The sequence below is a fragment of the Onychostoma macrolepis genome, chromosome 19, assembly GCF_012432095.1.
Source record: "Onychostoma macrolepis isolate SWU-2019 chromosome 19, ASM1243209v1, whole genome shotgun sequence".
NCBI lineage: Eukaryota > Metazoa > Chordata > Actinopteri > Cypriniformes > Cyprinidae > Onychostoma > Onychostoma macrolepis.
In genome coordinates, this window is record NC_081173.1 from 402050 (window position 1) to 418737 (window position 16688).

General features: G+C 38.9%; 1 protein-coding gene across 2 annotated transcripts in view; it reads left to right on the plus strand.

Moving 5' to 3' along the window:
• Window positions 1-2562, plus strand: part of csf3b (colony stimulating factor 3 (granulocyte) b) — a 3937-nt gene extending 1375 nt beyond the window's left edge. For both annotated transcript variants that reach the window (XM_058754212.1, XM_058754213.1), the window contains exons 4-5: window positions 1623-1763; window positions 1853-2562. In XM_058754212.1, coding sequence (XP_058610195.1) covers window positions 1623-1763; window positions 1853-2032 — 321 coding nt within the window. In that variant the 3' untranslated portion in view covers window positions 2033-2562. The remainder of the gene's footprint in view (window positions 1-1622; window positions 1764-1852) is intronic.
• Window positions 2563-16688: the final 14126 nt, after the last annotated feature.

Below are 16688 nucleotides of genomic sequence, written 5' to 3' on the forward strand. Positions count from 1 at the left end.
TCTAAATATTGAGAAAATCTCCTTTAAAGTTGTTCAAATGAAGTTCTTAGCAATGCATATTACTAATCAAAAATGAAGTTTTGATATATTTACAGTAGGACACTTACAAAATATCTTCATGGAACATGATCTTTACTTAATATCCTAATGATTTTGGGCATAAAAGAAAAATGGATAATTTTGACCCATACAATGTATTGTTGGCTGCACTGTAAAAAAAAATAAATCGTAATTTTATGGAAAATAACTGATTTTTTTAGGTTGTTTTCTTTTATTTTGAATTGCAATCAAAACTCTGTAAAATTATCTCTGAATTAACTACTTGGCTGTTATTTTAAGTATTTTGACATTACTGACAAATTACAGTAATTCATATTTTTTATACAGAAAAACTACTATATTTTTATACAGTATGTTTTCTGTTTTCTTAAATTACAAACAAATTTATGTTAAATTACAAAAATAATCTGGAAGTAATACAATAACAAAACCGTTAGATGATAAAATGGTCAAATGACTGGCAGCAACAGCATACAAATAGGAGGACAAACACTGTTATTTTACAGGTATTTCCTGATTTTTTATGATCAAACACCTTCACTGTAAAATTAACTAATTAATTAATTATTTAAACGTCACACGACTGGCAGCAACAGAACATGACACACTAACAGATCTCTCTAGATCTCAGCATCTTCACTTATTACAAACCAGTCTGACTTTATTTCTTTCATTCAAAACGTCTTATTGAGAATTAACAGAGGTTTAGACGTTAATGTTGTATTGAAAAGAATAAAGTCCCCATTATGGGGATAAGTGTTTGCTTTAGTTGGGCTTCTAACCCTTGACTTTATAATATCAGCTTTTCTCCGGCTGCTATAATTGTGTGTTTGTTTGTTATAGCAAAAATTGTTAGTGAAGAATCTGATAAACCTGGTGACTTATTGATGATGAGTTAATCATCATAGAGCAACCTGATCACATCATGAGTATCGTCTCTCAATATTTTAGCTTTTAATGTTGCCTTCTTTTTTTAATCATATAGAAAGTGTCTTGAAAGGTTTATTGATTCACACAAACATCAAGAATCAGCACATGAATCTCAACAATGGTGACAATCAACAGAAAGCTTGTTTTGTGACGATCAGAGCGGATCTGAATATTTTGTCGATTGTCACCATTGTTGAGATTCATATGCAGATTCTTGACGTCTGTGACTCTACATGCTTTTGTTTGGCAGCTGCTTCTGGCAGTCATTGACTGTTGTTTTTTTTAACGTTCTTTAACTATAACATTTGGCACCCTGTGCTGCCAAGCATTTCACGGTTTGTTTTTTTTTTATGTTTAATTTTTTTTTTACAGTGTATTGCTACAAATATACCTGTGCTACTTATGATTGTGCTCCAGGGTCACATTTATCATAGAAAATTAAGATACAGATGAAGCCATTAAAAATAAATGTAAACCTGATATGAAGCACATTAGCATACAGAGGTTATATGTTCAGCACCACTGTGTCTCGTTCATGCGTCACCAGAATCAAACCTGCTAACTTTGTGTTAAAGTCACTGGCATCACACCTACAGGCTTTAAATATTTCCGACCGTTTGTGTTTTGACCAGGATGTGAGTTTAAGCCGTATTGTGGCTGGTTTGGAACTACACCGTGAACTTCTGCAGGACATCACAGAGCTCTTGAGCTCCACAGAAGAACTGACCCTCCTGCTCGCTGATATCAGAGACCTGTCTGATCAGATCTACCAGGTATTACCTTCAGACCCTTTAACATCCCTTACAGAAGTATTACCTACATATAGAAGAATAGGCTAATGCTGTCCCCTGTCCTCGCTCAGATGCAGCAGCTGGCCCAGACTCCCAGCACAGTATCCCAGAAGGCAGCGTTCACAGCGCTCTCTCCGCGGCTCAACAGTGATTATCGAGTCCAAGTGGCCATCCATCTTTCTCTTCGGCAGCTGCGCAGCTTTACTCAGGACGTCTTCCGCAGTCTGCGCCACATTGCTGCATCTAACTAGCTGACCAGCGGTGACCAACCAACCGGTCCTGGCTGTATTTCACATTTTCTGTGTGGAAATGTATTTTTGTAATGCTCACTGGTTGTGTAAAACATTTGAATGGGTTATCCTTGCTAAGTTTAAGTTAACTGAAACTAAGTTTAAGAACTTTGGAATGGATGTTTTAATTGCAATTATTTAAAGTATTTAATATTTATTTAATATATGACTTTTAAATATTTATTATTGTTGGTTTTATTTTTATGATGTTACATTGACAGATGTTGTACCCTGTGGGTGCTGTGTGGATATCTATTAAAGATTATTTATTATTGATCAAATATTGTTTCTCCATTTTTTGAATAACTGTTAACATTTTTCAGGAAAAAATTTTTTATATCAAGGGTCATGAAACCTTAAAACTCATTTTTTGAGATGCTAACATATATGTAGAGGGTGCACATCCGTGAAAATAACAATAGCACACATTATGTCTGTTATTAAGGGAAAAGTTTATTTTTTTATTTTTTGGAGCCATTTCGTTCTTATGATTCAAAGAGCAAAGTTGAACCAACGTCACAAAAAGTGACATATATGTGTTAATTTGCAGTGGTGATTGGCTGCCGTGGCTGGAGAATACATCATCAGTTTTCTGGACTTTGATCAGCATTATTCATGACAATGATCTCTTATGATCCAATGATCAAAATCGACTGCGTGCGGCAGATCCTATTCCTATTTAGCACCCAAACTCTGGAACAGTCTACCTAACACTGTTCGGGAGGCAGACACACTCTGTCAGTTTAAATCTAGATTAAAGACCCATCTCTTTAGCCTGGTTTACACATAACACATTAATACACTTCTATTATTCAAATCCGTTAAAGGATTGTTAGGCTGCATTAATTAGATGAACCGGAACCGGGAACACTCCCCATAACACACGATGTACTCGTTACATCGTAAGAAGAATGGCATCTACGCTAATATTATTGTGATACATAACAAACAATGATATAGACCGAAAATTCAAAGAAGAGTAAACAAAAAGTAACTATGCCTTTATTCTTTCTGTTTTAAAGTGACGTGTGTCATTTGTTCTGAGACTATATTATTAAAACTTTGAAATGTTATTCTTCATTTTTCATATAGACCAATATCTCTGCTTATTTGTTTACTTCAAATAACAATGAATCAAAACATATTTGATTTGTTCATGATGGTTGTTAGTAGTCTCTATTGACAAGATTTCTTGAGAGTTCAAAATCGTTATTATATTTTTTAAATATATCAAGGTGGCCCCTATCTCTGTTGTTGATTGTTTTTTCTTTCTTTGCTCATATTTTAATATTCATTTGTCTGTATAACGAGTGTGTTGTAGGTCTGTATTTTGTTGTTTGGTTTCTCCCCTCTTCACTCCCATATTTCCACAGCTTCACGTGCCCATTTCTGGAGTCTTCTTCAGAGCTAAGGTGTGAACGTCCAGTGCTGAAACGGGGGTTTAATGACTCGCCCTCATGTCACGCCAAACCTGTAAGACCTTCGTTCATCTTTGGAGCACAAATTATATCGGATATTTCTGATGAAATCCGAGAGCTCGCTGACCCTTCATAGACAGCAATGTAACTGAAATGTTCCCCGACCCAGAAACGTAGTAAGAACATCTTTAAAATAGCCCATGTGACATCAGTGGCTCAACTGTAGTTTTACAAAGCTATGAGAATACTTTTTGTGCACAAAGAAAACAAAAATAACAACTTTATTCAACAATTCGTTCCCTCCATGTCACCATCCTCCGCCATTATGGAGAGTACTCTGACACATTGGTTGTAAACAAGGCACAGCGCATGTGTGTTCTGCGCCAGCAGCATGCTTGTATTGTGGTACTCTAGATAATCACGGAGGACGGGGATGAAGATGAACAAAGGTCTTACAGGTTTGGAACGACATGAGGGTGAGTTATTAATTGACAGATTTTTTTATTTTTATAGGTGAACTATCCTCTAAGTGTACTGTTCCCTCATTTTTACAGTTCTTGCTCTGTTGTGGGTGCAAAAGAAACAAAGAATGACAAATCCAGATAAGAACTTGGTAAATCTTTACTTAAAGCCTTTATGTATAGTGCGTCACAAAGGGTTTTTAAAGGGTATAAAGGATTATAATTATTCATAATGTGTGTAATACATTATATCTTGTCATAAATAATTATAACCTAATTTAAAATGTATTGCGTAACAATGAATTAAGTGTTATTATGTATTACCTGTGGTTACAATTATTCATGAGATTGTACAATGCATTATAATTCCCTAACGATTCTGAATCGATTCTCGAAAATCCAGAATCAATTCTGCATTCAATTCAAATAGTGACTGCCTGCCAGAAGCAGAAAAAATAAAGGCACGTATGCTGGCAAATTCACTTGGTTTGGATAAAGATGGACAAACTACGACCTGTGACATCAAATTTGAAATCGACTGCAACATTTTGGATTTGGTCAAGACAAAGGGAGAGGTGTTGTTGATAAGAGCCGTACTGTGTGCAAACTAACAGGAAGAAACATAATTATGTGATTCCTCCCAGAGCTGGAGAACAGGCTTCTGTTCCGATCGCACCCACTGCCAGTTTCACTCAAAAGACTCTCGAGCAAGAAGCAAAGCGTCCACCAAATTCTGAAAAGTCGAAGCAAATGTGACCCTCTCTGTGAAAACCCAGCTAAAGTCATTTTTTTGTGATTTACTGTTTTCTACACAAAATCATCCTTCATAAGGTAAAGAACATTCTGTGAAAATTTAACCTTCATATCTTTAATATTGACTGAGTAAGGCCATGTCAAAAATGTACATTATAGTGAAATTAATGGTTGAAATCCAACTTTGATGCTTGTTATCTCATAATTAGATTTTGAGACTTTAGCCTGGATTTCACAGAGAGGCTCACAAATTACTTGGTCAATGTCAGGTTTTATTCTATTTTATTGGTGGGTTCTATTTTTCTGCATTATGTTTTAAAGATAATTCTTTGTGGCTCCAAACTATTTTCGCTTTAAAGACATTTCTTTGTGAAAAGGTTCTAAAAAAATAAAATTAAAAAAAGGTCATACTCTGTTGTGGATTGAGAACTTTTTTCTTGTTCACCCTGAATATAACTTTGTTAACAAAATAAAAGTAATGAAAGCAATCTTCATCATTATTTTTAAGATGACAATACTGTCATACAGAGATTCCAACTATAAACATGAATGTAAAGTTGATGTATTTGCACAGCAGACGGAAATTAGGGGGAAAAATGTATATCAAGAATAGTTTTGTAATTAGATCGTGACTCCCAGAATCAGAATCAGAATCAGAATCAGAATCAGATTGGACCGTGAAGTGGCTAAGGATTCCCACCCCTAGTTGTTAGTTACTCTTGTCCATCCTTTGTTAATAAAACTCCTATTACACTCGTGTCTTCCTTGTGTTGATAATATGAAGCTCTACAAGTTGATGATATCTCACAAATCCTTCAGACAACAGACTTTGTTCCAGTTTATGTAACTCTTTATTTATTGAGTATATTATATGGGTAACAGATAAATTACAATTAGCTTCAAGCTGACAATTAATGAGATTAATACAACACTTCTACTTGAAAATCACTATCGAGTGTTTGTAATAACTTCTGACTGCGATCCGATGTGGATTTTGGTGAAATGATGAGGCAGAAATATGTTGTTATTAACATTCTAGAAGAATTTTATCTGGAAGTTACACAGTTACAACTTCTGTGGGGCATGAAGAAGAAGTAATGTAACTAGTAGTGTAACTAATTACTGTTGCCAGAAAGTAATAAGTAAAGTAACAATATTACTTTTGAAAGGAGTAACTAGTAATGAGTAATATATTACATTCTTTGAGTAACGAGCTGTTTCTAAGCTAGAGGAAACTGTCCACAGTCGGATGTGAAACCGCTCTGAGCAGCAAGTGTTTCATGTTCTGCAGTATGATCTCTACACCACAGCCTGTCTTCTGAATCGCTGGTGTGGTTCTTGTGTTTGAGATCCACCTATAGCAGGGGTGGGCAAACTTTTTGACTTGAGGGCCACATCAAGTTTTCCACATTAAGTGAGGACACTCACTCACTCACTACTGTACTGTGTGTATACTTGTACATACATGGCAGTTCTATTCTTGTACCATCTCTACCTATATTTATGAGCACTTTATGACATAGATAAGTCATACAAGTCAATTGATCTGTAAGACACATTTTATCATTTCATTAAGAAATAATTTCAAATAAACGAAACCTTTACATACATTAGAAACATATATATTCCCCACACTCCACAAAAAAAAAAAAAAAATAAATAAATCCTGTAAATTTAGCAGTGTTCAGAATAGAAAAAAGAACAAAAATCTAAAAAAACAACACAAATTATAGTGGCATTCACTATAAACAAATATTATAAACTCCCAGCCTAAATATTTAAAGTGAAACTGAAACTAGTGCGTGGTTGCTAGAAAATGCACAATACAAACTCAAAACAAACTCACTTGCCTTTTCTCGTTCGTTATCAATCCTAATGTGCGCGCTTTGTGCGTCACCTCGATTGCTTTTAGTCGCCTTGAAAATCGCAGCATGCTTCAGATGAAAAAAAAAAAAACCGCAATTTATAATCTAAAAAAATATAGTAGGGTACAACGGGGCTAAAGGCGCCTTTGATATTATTTTCATCTAAACCACTAGATGGCACAAAAACATGGCGTAGCACTTTCCAAAACATCCGCTTTTCAAGATGCACCTGTATATTTGTCTGAACCAGCGCAAAGTTAGGTGTGCTTACTTGATCTAATATTTTATTTTTTTAAATGTTGTAGTTTTAAGTATCAAATGAGAATCGCTAAAATTTGTGCATATATTTTGAGACAAAGGTCTTCTTTATGATTTTCAGTTTTGTTTAAGATAACTAAAGCAACAGTTTTCAGTAACACTTTATTTTGATGGTCCCTTTTGAACATTCTGTTGACACTAAGTAATGTTGCAACTACATGTCAACAAACTCTCATAAGAGTATTAGTAGACTGTCTGCTTCATATCTACTAACTCCTTATTGTGTTGGTCTCCCAACAGATATTCTACTGACTATAAGTAACTTTGCAAGAACGTGTCAACTTAATCTAACCCTAACCCTACCAGTCAACTAATACACTACTAACACTATAATGAGAGTTAGTAGAAATGTAGGTGCAACATTACTTATAGTCAATAGAATGTGTTAAAGGGACCATCAAAATAAAGTGAAACCCAGTTTTTAAATAACAAAAGAATATGTAAAAGTATGGTATTTGGGGTAAAAAGCGCCCCTGCTGTTGGGGCTAAAGGTGCACAGTAATTAACATGATAATTAATAGAAGGCTGACTTTTCCATTTGTTGACATGACCTGGTTAGATTCAGATGGTAAATATCATATATTATGCCGCGTGTCCATATTAGAGATGATCGCCATGTTTAGAATGAAACCATCATATTTAAAAACATGATATTAATCATATCATATAATAAAATATAATTTGTTGTTACTACTGTAAGTCTATATTCAATTATTATTGGATCTCCTTCAATGCTTTCAGAATCTTTACTTATTAAAATGATTTTGTTTCTGTATTTTAAAATATATTTTTTATATTAACATATTTTAATGACAGTATATTTATTGAACAAAAATGTATTCTTTTATTTTTCAAAATAAGCAGAAAATAGTACAAACTTTGCTAAAGTGATTGTTTTGAACAAGTATTAACTTAGACATTATTTTAAAAAAACATTATTTTAGCTGAAGTATTTGTATCAGTACCGTGTGTCCGTTGCCACCTCATACATTTATACGATTTTTAAACAAAATAAACAACTTGAATGATTTATTTTCACACAAAATCTGTTACTCCATTAATGTTCAATACAACGTATATATATTTTCTGTAATTCTACATTCTAGGTGCAGTGAATAGGACTCGGATCACTGAGCATATGTGCTATCAGAAGGAAAGATTTAAAATCTCCCGTGGCTTGTCATTCTGTTGAGATGTCTCATTCGGTTTTAGATCTAAACTTTGTTGTTATTGAACAGTTGACAGACTCGTAGAGGAGGAATTTAGAACGTAGACTCTTGCAGAAGGAATGTAGGTGGATTTTTGACCTTAAAAGTCTACACCCTCTTGGTATGAATGAAGACTTGTCTTTGAATTGTTTTTATAATAATTTAAGGATATATGAGGGTCTCCAAAGACTATGATGTTTACTTACTGTATATAAAAACTGATGCTAAGAATTTTTGTATATATGTATTTGTATACTTTTTTGATATAGTTATACTGTATATGGATCATTTTGAATGTATTTGTTATATTGATATATGTGTGTTGGGAGATATATATATATGTATTTTCTTAGTGTTTTACAGTAATACATGGTTTAATGAGCGCAGGTGTGTGCCTGGTAGCACATGGCACTGAGGAAGGGTTAATACCCGAAAACGTTTGGACTCTTGCACCTTTGCACAATTTAGTGACCTCCGAGTAATAAATGATATAAGCCTTTTTGGATTGTTTGGATTAGTGCGGATCTCCTTTGTCTATAAACCTTTGTATTTTTTGGATCTATATTATTGGTCTACTGGACTTTTGGACGAGTGTTTGGCGCTACGATCTTTTCTATTAGGTGCAGTAAATAGCAATTTTTTCTTAAGGTGGGCCTTCAGCCCTGTTGTACCCTACTATATCCATTTTCATAAAAATGTGTGTGGAAAACAGAAGAAGAAAGCATATCTTTGCAAGATAAAACGACAAATGATTTATTTTAAATTATTGTTTTCCCCACGAAATTACAGTGCAATTACAATTGTTCTGATACTAGAAAGTCTACAGAGCATTTTAAGCATTTTTTTTAAAAGGCATTTTTCAAAACAAATGATCACTTTCATTTTTAAAACAAGTAACTTATTTACAATTGTGTCAGTTTTGTAGGGTATATATATTTTATAATTGTAAAGCGCTTTGGGTGTACAGCAATACACAATAAAGCGCTATATAAATGCATCATTCATTCATATTTTGACTTTTTATTTTGTATTTGCTGTGCAGCTTGAACGTGGCATCTGTCAAAAATAGACTAGGCGGCTATCTTTAGCGAAGCGGCGCGGAGTGCCGTGGCGTCGCTGGTGTAAACACAAGCATCGACTCGAGAGGCTGCGATCAGCTCCGGTGGCCGTGTAAATCAGGGGTTATGCACTACAGGCTACAGCATTGGATTTTACTGATATTGCATCAAATTAGCTATTTTAGACCAACTGCCTTAGGTGCTGGATGAAAACGCCCCTAGTTTCGTATCATTTTTAAAAATCCCTCACGGGCTGCCACAGGAGTGATAGCGGGCCGTGGTTTGGACACCCCTGACCTATGGGAAGGGCATCCGCACCTGACTTCTGCAGAAGCATCCTATTGCACCAAGCCTGGCTTGACAGACAGGAGCACGTGCCCAATGCCAGGTAAGGGATCAGGTCCTTACCTAATGCATAAAAAGACATGCACACGTTACCCTTCCTCAGTTGATACTCACTTCTCGCAACCTCTAAGGCTGCGTTTACCTTTGGCATTAACATGTGATCACTGTGATCCGATAAAGCAGATCAGTCAATCAGGACACGGCACATTTACACTTGGCAACATCAACTGACTTCTCGATCGGATCTGTCTTTCCTGTGCAATATTTAAATAATTCTGCAGAGGATGGCCCTGTAGCAAAGTCGACCTGGAGTGGTGGGTCGAGGGACATTTTACAAATCAAAGAAATAAGTGTACGAGTCTCACTAGCATTCCACAGCGTGGTGTTCTCCGTCTTTCTTCTGACAGTTCGGGAGAGAGCATCCTCGACTAACTCTGGACCAGGATACGCTGATCGGATAACATTCCGATCGGAAGTGTGCTTACACTTGTCTTTTCAATGTGTATGTGGACAACATCAGGATATATGCAGATGAGCAATATGACTCAGATGTTGGAGCGGGTGAAAGTGTTGCATCTCAGTGGGGCTGCCCCATCTCATGAGGGTTTACTCGAGGAAATTACATTTTCTGTCTGACATCTCCTCACTTGACTGTGAGACACCTGGCTCAGACAAGGACGAGGACCCCACTTTACTCAAGGGCTCGGATGATGAGGAAACCATCCTGTCTGCCCAAGTTTCAGCTCGGCTGATCAGGAGAGGGACATATATGACGGCAAACTACTAGGCCCCCACCCGGTCCTAGAAAACAGCTACTTCCTGTCCTCCCTGCCTGCGCAAAGCACATGCATCATTACTGGAAGGACCCGCTTGATCTTAAGCACGGCTTGGTGGGTCTAGAGCAGGGGTCTTCAACTGAAACGGCTCGAGGTCCAGTAATGAACCCTCCCCACCAGCCGAGGTCCGAACAATTATATATAAAAAACAATTGATGGTTTTTGCCAGGCCAGGGTATCTGCAGGATATTTAAGCTTAAATTCAAGACTTTTAAAGACCTTTCTTTTTAAGACCTGCACAAAAAAAAAAAAAAAAAAAAATTAAATGACTGTAAAAAGCACGATTTACTGTTCAGATGCAGGTTTTCACAAAAACAATCAAGTATTATATTAATTAAATAACATATAAATATATTTTACTGCCTTAATTGTTTACATTTTATAACACATCTTCTTGTTGATCCACCAGTTCACATTTACAACTCTGCATGTTTGCTTAAAAACATGGATTGATTTTCACATTGGCCTTTGACAACAGCAGACTGTACGGGCTGATTGAAAATGGAAAATCCTTCTCTTCCAGCAGGTGGCGCTTTGGGAACGGCAGCAGTACACAAAGCCCAACAGACAGACTCCACAAAGCAGCGAAGCAGATGACTTTGAAACGTGCAGCGCTCATTTATTCAAAGAATAGTGAAATTCTTGTCTTTCAGTCCCCACATTTAACACCTCCTGAAATCATAATTAAGACTTTCTTGTAACATTTAAGATTTTTAAGGACCCGTCAACTTTCCTAATTTTTGAAAATGCCATTGCTTTTCACCCACTGAAAGTTTCATCTGTCTGCACGCAGCGGGCAGCTCTCTGCTCTCGTCACTGCACGCACGACTGCACCCAAACGGCTCTAGAGCTGACCTTCATCTGCTAGATATACATTAGATTCACTAGAAATTAGCGTTTGCTATTTATTTCATTATGTCACAAGCCTTCACGGATTCAGACCGGAGTCCGCTACCGTAAAGACTACAAAAGCTGCGCCAGTTGAAATAGAAGCTAGATATGTAGGTCCGGGTCCAGATGGGACGGCTTCTGGGTCCGGACCCGGACCGCGGTCCACCTGTTAGTGACAGGTGGACCTCAATTTTACAGACACCTTAACCCTTCTCATGGATGTCTACTGGCCACCCAAGCCAATGAAATGGACAATTTCTCAGCCTCCATTTTCCAAGCTTTATACAAGGTTTCTGTTCTTTCAGTACAAACTCTTGTTCCTCTCTCCTCTCAGCCTTTAGCTGAGCTGTACATCTGGAGAAGGGCTCCCCATCGACTGCGCTTTGGAAGGAGATTGTGATGGTTAACGACTAGGTCCTTCACGAAGCCCGACAGGCCATCCAAGCTGGTAGATGCTTTTTAGTCCTTTCTGTCGTGGGGGAATGCCATACAGTGAGAAAAGGAGAATAGCAGGAGCTCCAGTGGAACTAGGTCAGGCTCTTTTTGGCCCTGCTGTTACCCTCATGCAACAGCATTGTGATGACAAAAGAAAGGAGGATGAGGCTTTAAATTGTGCCTGCCTAGGAAGGCCATACCACATCAGTCCCCTTCACAGCCGCCTCAAATGCCTGCAATGGGATGACCGCATCAGAATGCTGCCAGACCCAAGGCTCGCAGCATGCCACCTAGCCAGCAGCCCAACCAGCCATCTAGGTCCTGGGGTAAGATGTCTTTTGCTGCGGCCACACCTAAAAAAAGCTGCTCGAGTGATATCCCAGCATTTACACAATAAGGGGTTTTATTCTCGTTATTTCCTAGTTCCAAAGAAGGACGGCTCTCTTCATCCTATCCTGGATCTGAGAGTGTTGAACAAACATTTGACGAATTACAAATTCAGAATGTTAACACACAGCTTTCTTCTACGTTCTATAAAAGAGAACGAATGAGTAACATTGGCCATTCTGAAAGATGTTTTTTCCACATAACCAGTTATCCTCCACACAGGAAATTATTTCGTTTTGCCTGCCAAAGTGTGTGCTATGAGTTCACAGTTCTTCCGTTCGGGCTTTCTCTCAGCCCGAGGACTTTCTGTCTGTGTGCGGAGGCCACTAGACCCCGCTGAGGACAGTTGGTCTCAAGATTCTGACTTATATAGATGATTGGTTGATTATAGCCAATTCAAAAGAGATGCAAAGTGATGCAAAACACTGCCACCCACTCAGATGCTCGGCTTCAGAGTGAATGTGAGCAAAAGCAATTTCTCTCCTGCCCAGAATGATATTTCTGGGTCTGGAGCTGAATTCCATCACAATGCATGCACGCCTGTTGCAAGTGTGCATTCTCTTCTTCATGAATTGCCTCTCGGAGTTCAGGGAAGGGGCCGGTATCGCATGTGTCTTCTGAGAATGAGGGCATTCATGAAGTGGGTTTTATCTCTTTATCTCAGCCCATTACACGATCTCTGCCGCTCTGTCACAATAACATGCTCATGCACTGCAGCGTTGCGCCACTGGAGAAATGCAGAGTTTTACGCTCATGGGACCCCCCTTGGGGCCATCATGTTGCGGAAAGTGGTAACAACAGATTACACAGTCTACCTTGACAGGATGGGGAGCCTCACAGGAGGGCGGAACAGCGAACGATGCATGGCCAAGCACACTCCCCTCGGCCCATATAAATTACTTGGAGCTCCTCACTGTTTGGAAAGCTCTGAAATATTTCCTGCCCCACTTGCAGGGGCTTCACATGCTGGTGTGTTGTGACAACACCACAGCTGTAGCACATATCAGCTGCCAGGGGGAGATGCGCTGCTCCAGGCTTCATGCTCTAGCTCACAGGCTGTTAGTATGGAGTGGGCAGCACTTTCTAGGCGGCCCATGCCCAGGCGTTCTGAACATGGGCGCAGACCTGTTGACAAGGGGGAACCCACTCTATGGAGACTGACGCCTCCACCCTCAGATAGTGAGTGCTGCGCTACGTAAGAGATTTGGCCAGGCAGATGCCGATCTCTTCACCTCATGCGAAAACACCCATTGTCCTATGTTCTTCTCTCTACTGGACGAGGATGTCCCTCTCGGCGTGGATGCACTGGCCCATCTGTTCTGTTCTGCTGTTCTGACACAATGTTCTGCTTTAAGCATTTCCTTCTCTTTGCCTAATAATGCCTACCTTGGTCAGGGTGAGAGAACAGAGCTCATAGAAGCCATCTATTTGGCATATGAATCCAAGGAAGACCGGCCTCCAGGGGGCCTCAGAGCACACTCCGCTAGTCAAGTCAAGTCAATGTATTTATATAGCGCTTTTAACAATACAGATTGTGTCAAAGCAACTCTCCAATATCAGAATAGGAAAATAGTGTGTCAATAATGTAAAATGACAAGATTAAACACTCAATTTTCAGTTAAAGGCATGTCATTATTGAATTGAGTGATGTCATCGTCCAGCTCAGTTCAGTTGAAATAGTATCTGTGCAATCATGTAGACGATATCGCTGAAAAATAAGTGGCATGGCCAGCTCTTGAGCTTTTGGACTTATGCTATGTCTTCAGCCTCCTCACCCATCTTGTAAATCATGACATTCACTTGATTTTCGTTCCTGCTGTATCTCCAAACCAGATGCAATCCAAAATAGTTCTCAACGTTTTATCCATGTTGGCCCGTCATCTGCTTTGAGCATGCATTTTTCGGTGGGAGACACTTGAAATTGATTCATACTTGTGCAGTCTGCCGTCAGCTCGTCTCACTGACAGAATGGAACCAATTCAAAACTAAACTAACTGTACAGCTTACGAGCTTGTTGCTGATTATTTTATACTCCTAACACCATGTTCTGCAGTCTAATATTTGCACAACAGCCTCTTTGCAGGGATGACACAACAGTCAGCCATAAATCTTCTCAAAACTTTGTTCTCTATCAAATCATAACACAGTGAATATATGCTCCATGTGTATACTATGAAATTGAACACTATCCTAGTTAACCTAACACTACACTTTAGAAGGGAATATTTTACCAGGTTTTGGTAAAATGCAAACCTGCACTCTTATGCGTTTCATTTTCATTTGTCAGGAGGTATGGGTCTGATTTTGAAACCCTACATCAACTCTACTTGTACATGTAAATGATGAGAAATGAACCAAGGACCCTGAGGATCACCTTGTGTCAGAGTATCAGTGGCTGATATATACAGGACGTGTCTGAGATTAAGTTCAGTCAACAAAGTATGCAGAGTAGGAGCTCATCTGTTCTTCAAGCTGCTGTTTTTTGCCCTGTTTTGAGGAACATCATTTTTCTTTCAGCTCAATGTAAGTGACGTTTTTGGCTTTGTTGGTTGGGTTGGGTTGTGTATATGGCCAGCTTCATCCTGAACACTCATTTGGACCGATCATTCCTGTCATGTTCCTTGATGCTGGCTTTGGAATGGGGACTGGATTCTTAATATGGATATTAACCACTGGGTGCTGCTTCATCAGTGTTTATTTGTGATCCCTTTGTATCCTCTACCCCCCTACAAGAAGTGTATTGTAAGGTAGTGTGGACTCATGTCTTTATGTGGTTATGATCAATGATGTATTTCCCCGGGAGGTGGCACATCTGGTCACCTTACACAAATGAGAATGTTTTCGCTGGTTGTTGCCACAGACAATTGCTTTCTCCTTATCCTTCCTGACCAATTTGTCTTTTGTTGTTTTGCTGTCTCCCAGCACAGTCTCAAGAACATGGAGGAGATACCAGCAGAAGGGCCATTACATGAGGAGAGCTGGACAGGACTGTAGAAGGGCAACAAGACAGCAATAGGACCGGTATCTGCTCCTTTGTACAAAGAGGAACAGGAGGAGCACTACCAGAATCCTACAGAATGAGCTCCAGCAGGAACAGAAACAGAAACAGACTCCATGAGGATGGCATGAGGGTCTGACTTCCTGTAGTGGGACCTGGGCTCACAGTCTCCCTCACGGTCTGGGGAGGAATATCTCGAAGGGATGCACAGACTTCATGTGTGAGCCGATACCCTTACTGCTGTTAGGTACCGGGATGAAATCCTCAGAGCCACCGTCAGAGCTTACACTGGTGCATGACAAAGCCCAGCCTCGTGTGGTCAGAGTCTGGATGACAAAGGCATTGATGCTATTAACTGGCGCTCATGTTCCCCAGATCTGAATCCAGTTGAGAACTTCTGGGACACTATGTAGCGGAGCATATGAAGCGCCACAGACTGTCCAGGAGCTCACCGAGGCTCTGATCCAGGTCTGGCAGGAGATCCCACAGAACACCATCCACCATCATATCAGCAGCGTGTCTAGATGTTGTCGGAGTGTGTACAGGCATGCGGAGGTTATAAAGCTACTGACTTACATTAGGAGTTGCTGTGATGAAATTCAATTCAATCAGCGTGTCATTTCAAGTTTTTATTTTGATCTTCAGTACGGTTTTGAATCCAGCCCTCGATGAACTGATGGCTTTGGCTTCCAGTGTCACATTATCTTGTTTTCAACAAACTCATAATGTATAAGTAAAGATTTTCAACGTATATTTAGTTCAAGTTCTAATATGTGATTTAAACGTTCCCTTTTTTTGAGCATTTTTTTAATACTTAACCAAATTTGTGTACAACGAGAATAAAAGCACATGTATGTCATACAGCAAGGCTTATACTAATATAAACAATTATAATACATTGTAAAAGCACCAGAGCCTCAACGGGACACGTATGCAGTGAATGCGGCTGTAGTAAAGTGACCCTGGAGCAGGTCATGTTCAGAGTAAGCTGCTGCAGCTTCTTACCCTAAAAGCCACATCAGCTTCTGGATCTGAAAGTTGAGGTTATCCGCTTGCTTGACAGTAAACGTGTCGGGGCAAATCACATAACCTGCTTTCTGGAATTCCCCCGACAGCTAAGAAGTGGTGAGAGTTATTTTGTATGATTTCAAAGCACACAAGAGAAGAAATGTCAACAGTACTTTGCTTTGAATCAAACCCCTGCCCGTGTCGCCACTGCAAAGACGAAGCTCATGAAGCGTTTGATCATATTTACAGCCTCATTGCAACTCTATGATCTTTAAAGTTTTTTCTACATTTACATTTTTTTTCATAAAACAAATGACAATGTTGTTTAACAAAGTTTCCCCTAAAGTTTAAGGTAGCAATGGTGCTTATCAAGACCTTGGTTCCACGTGTCATATAAACAGCCAGCAGGCAATGAAGAACAGAAAACATCAGCACGAAACACCAAACTTTCAAGTCGCTCATTTATTGACTTCCAACGACTTATAAAAGCATCAAGTGGCTTGAGAGTTCACAATCTGTATTATGCGAACATTGCAAATGTGAAGTCCATCAACAAGTACACCGCACCACTGTTTCACATCAGGTTCTTTTATTCAATACCAGTCATGCAAAAACTGTTTGCCTTTAATCTCACTA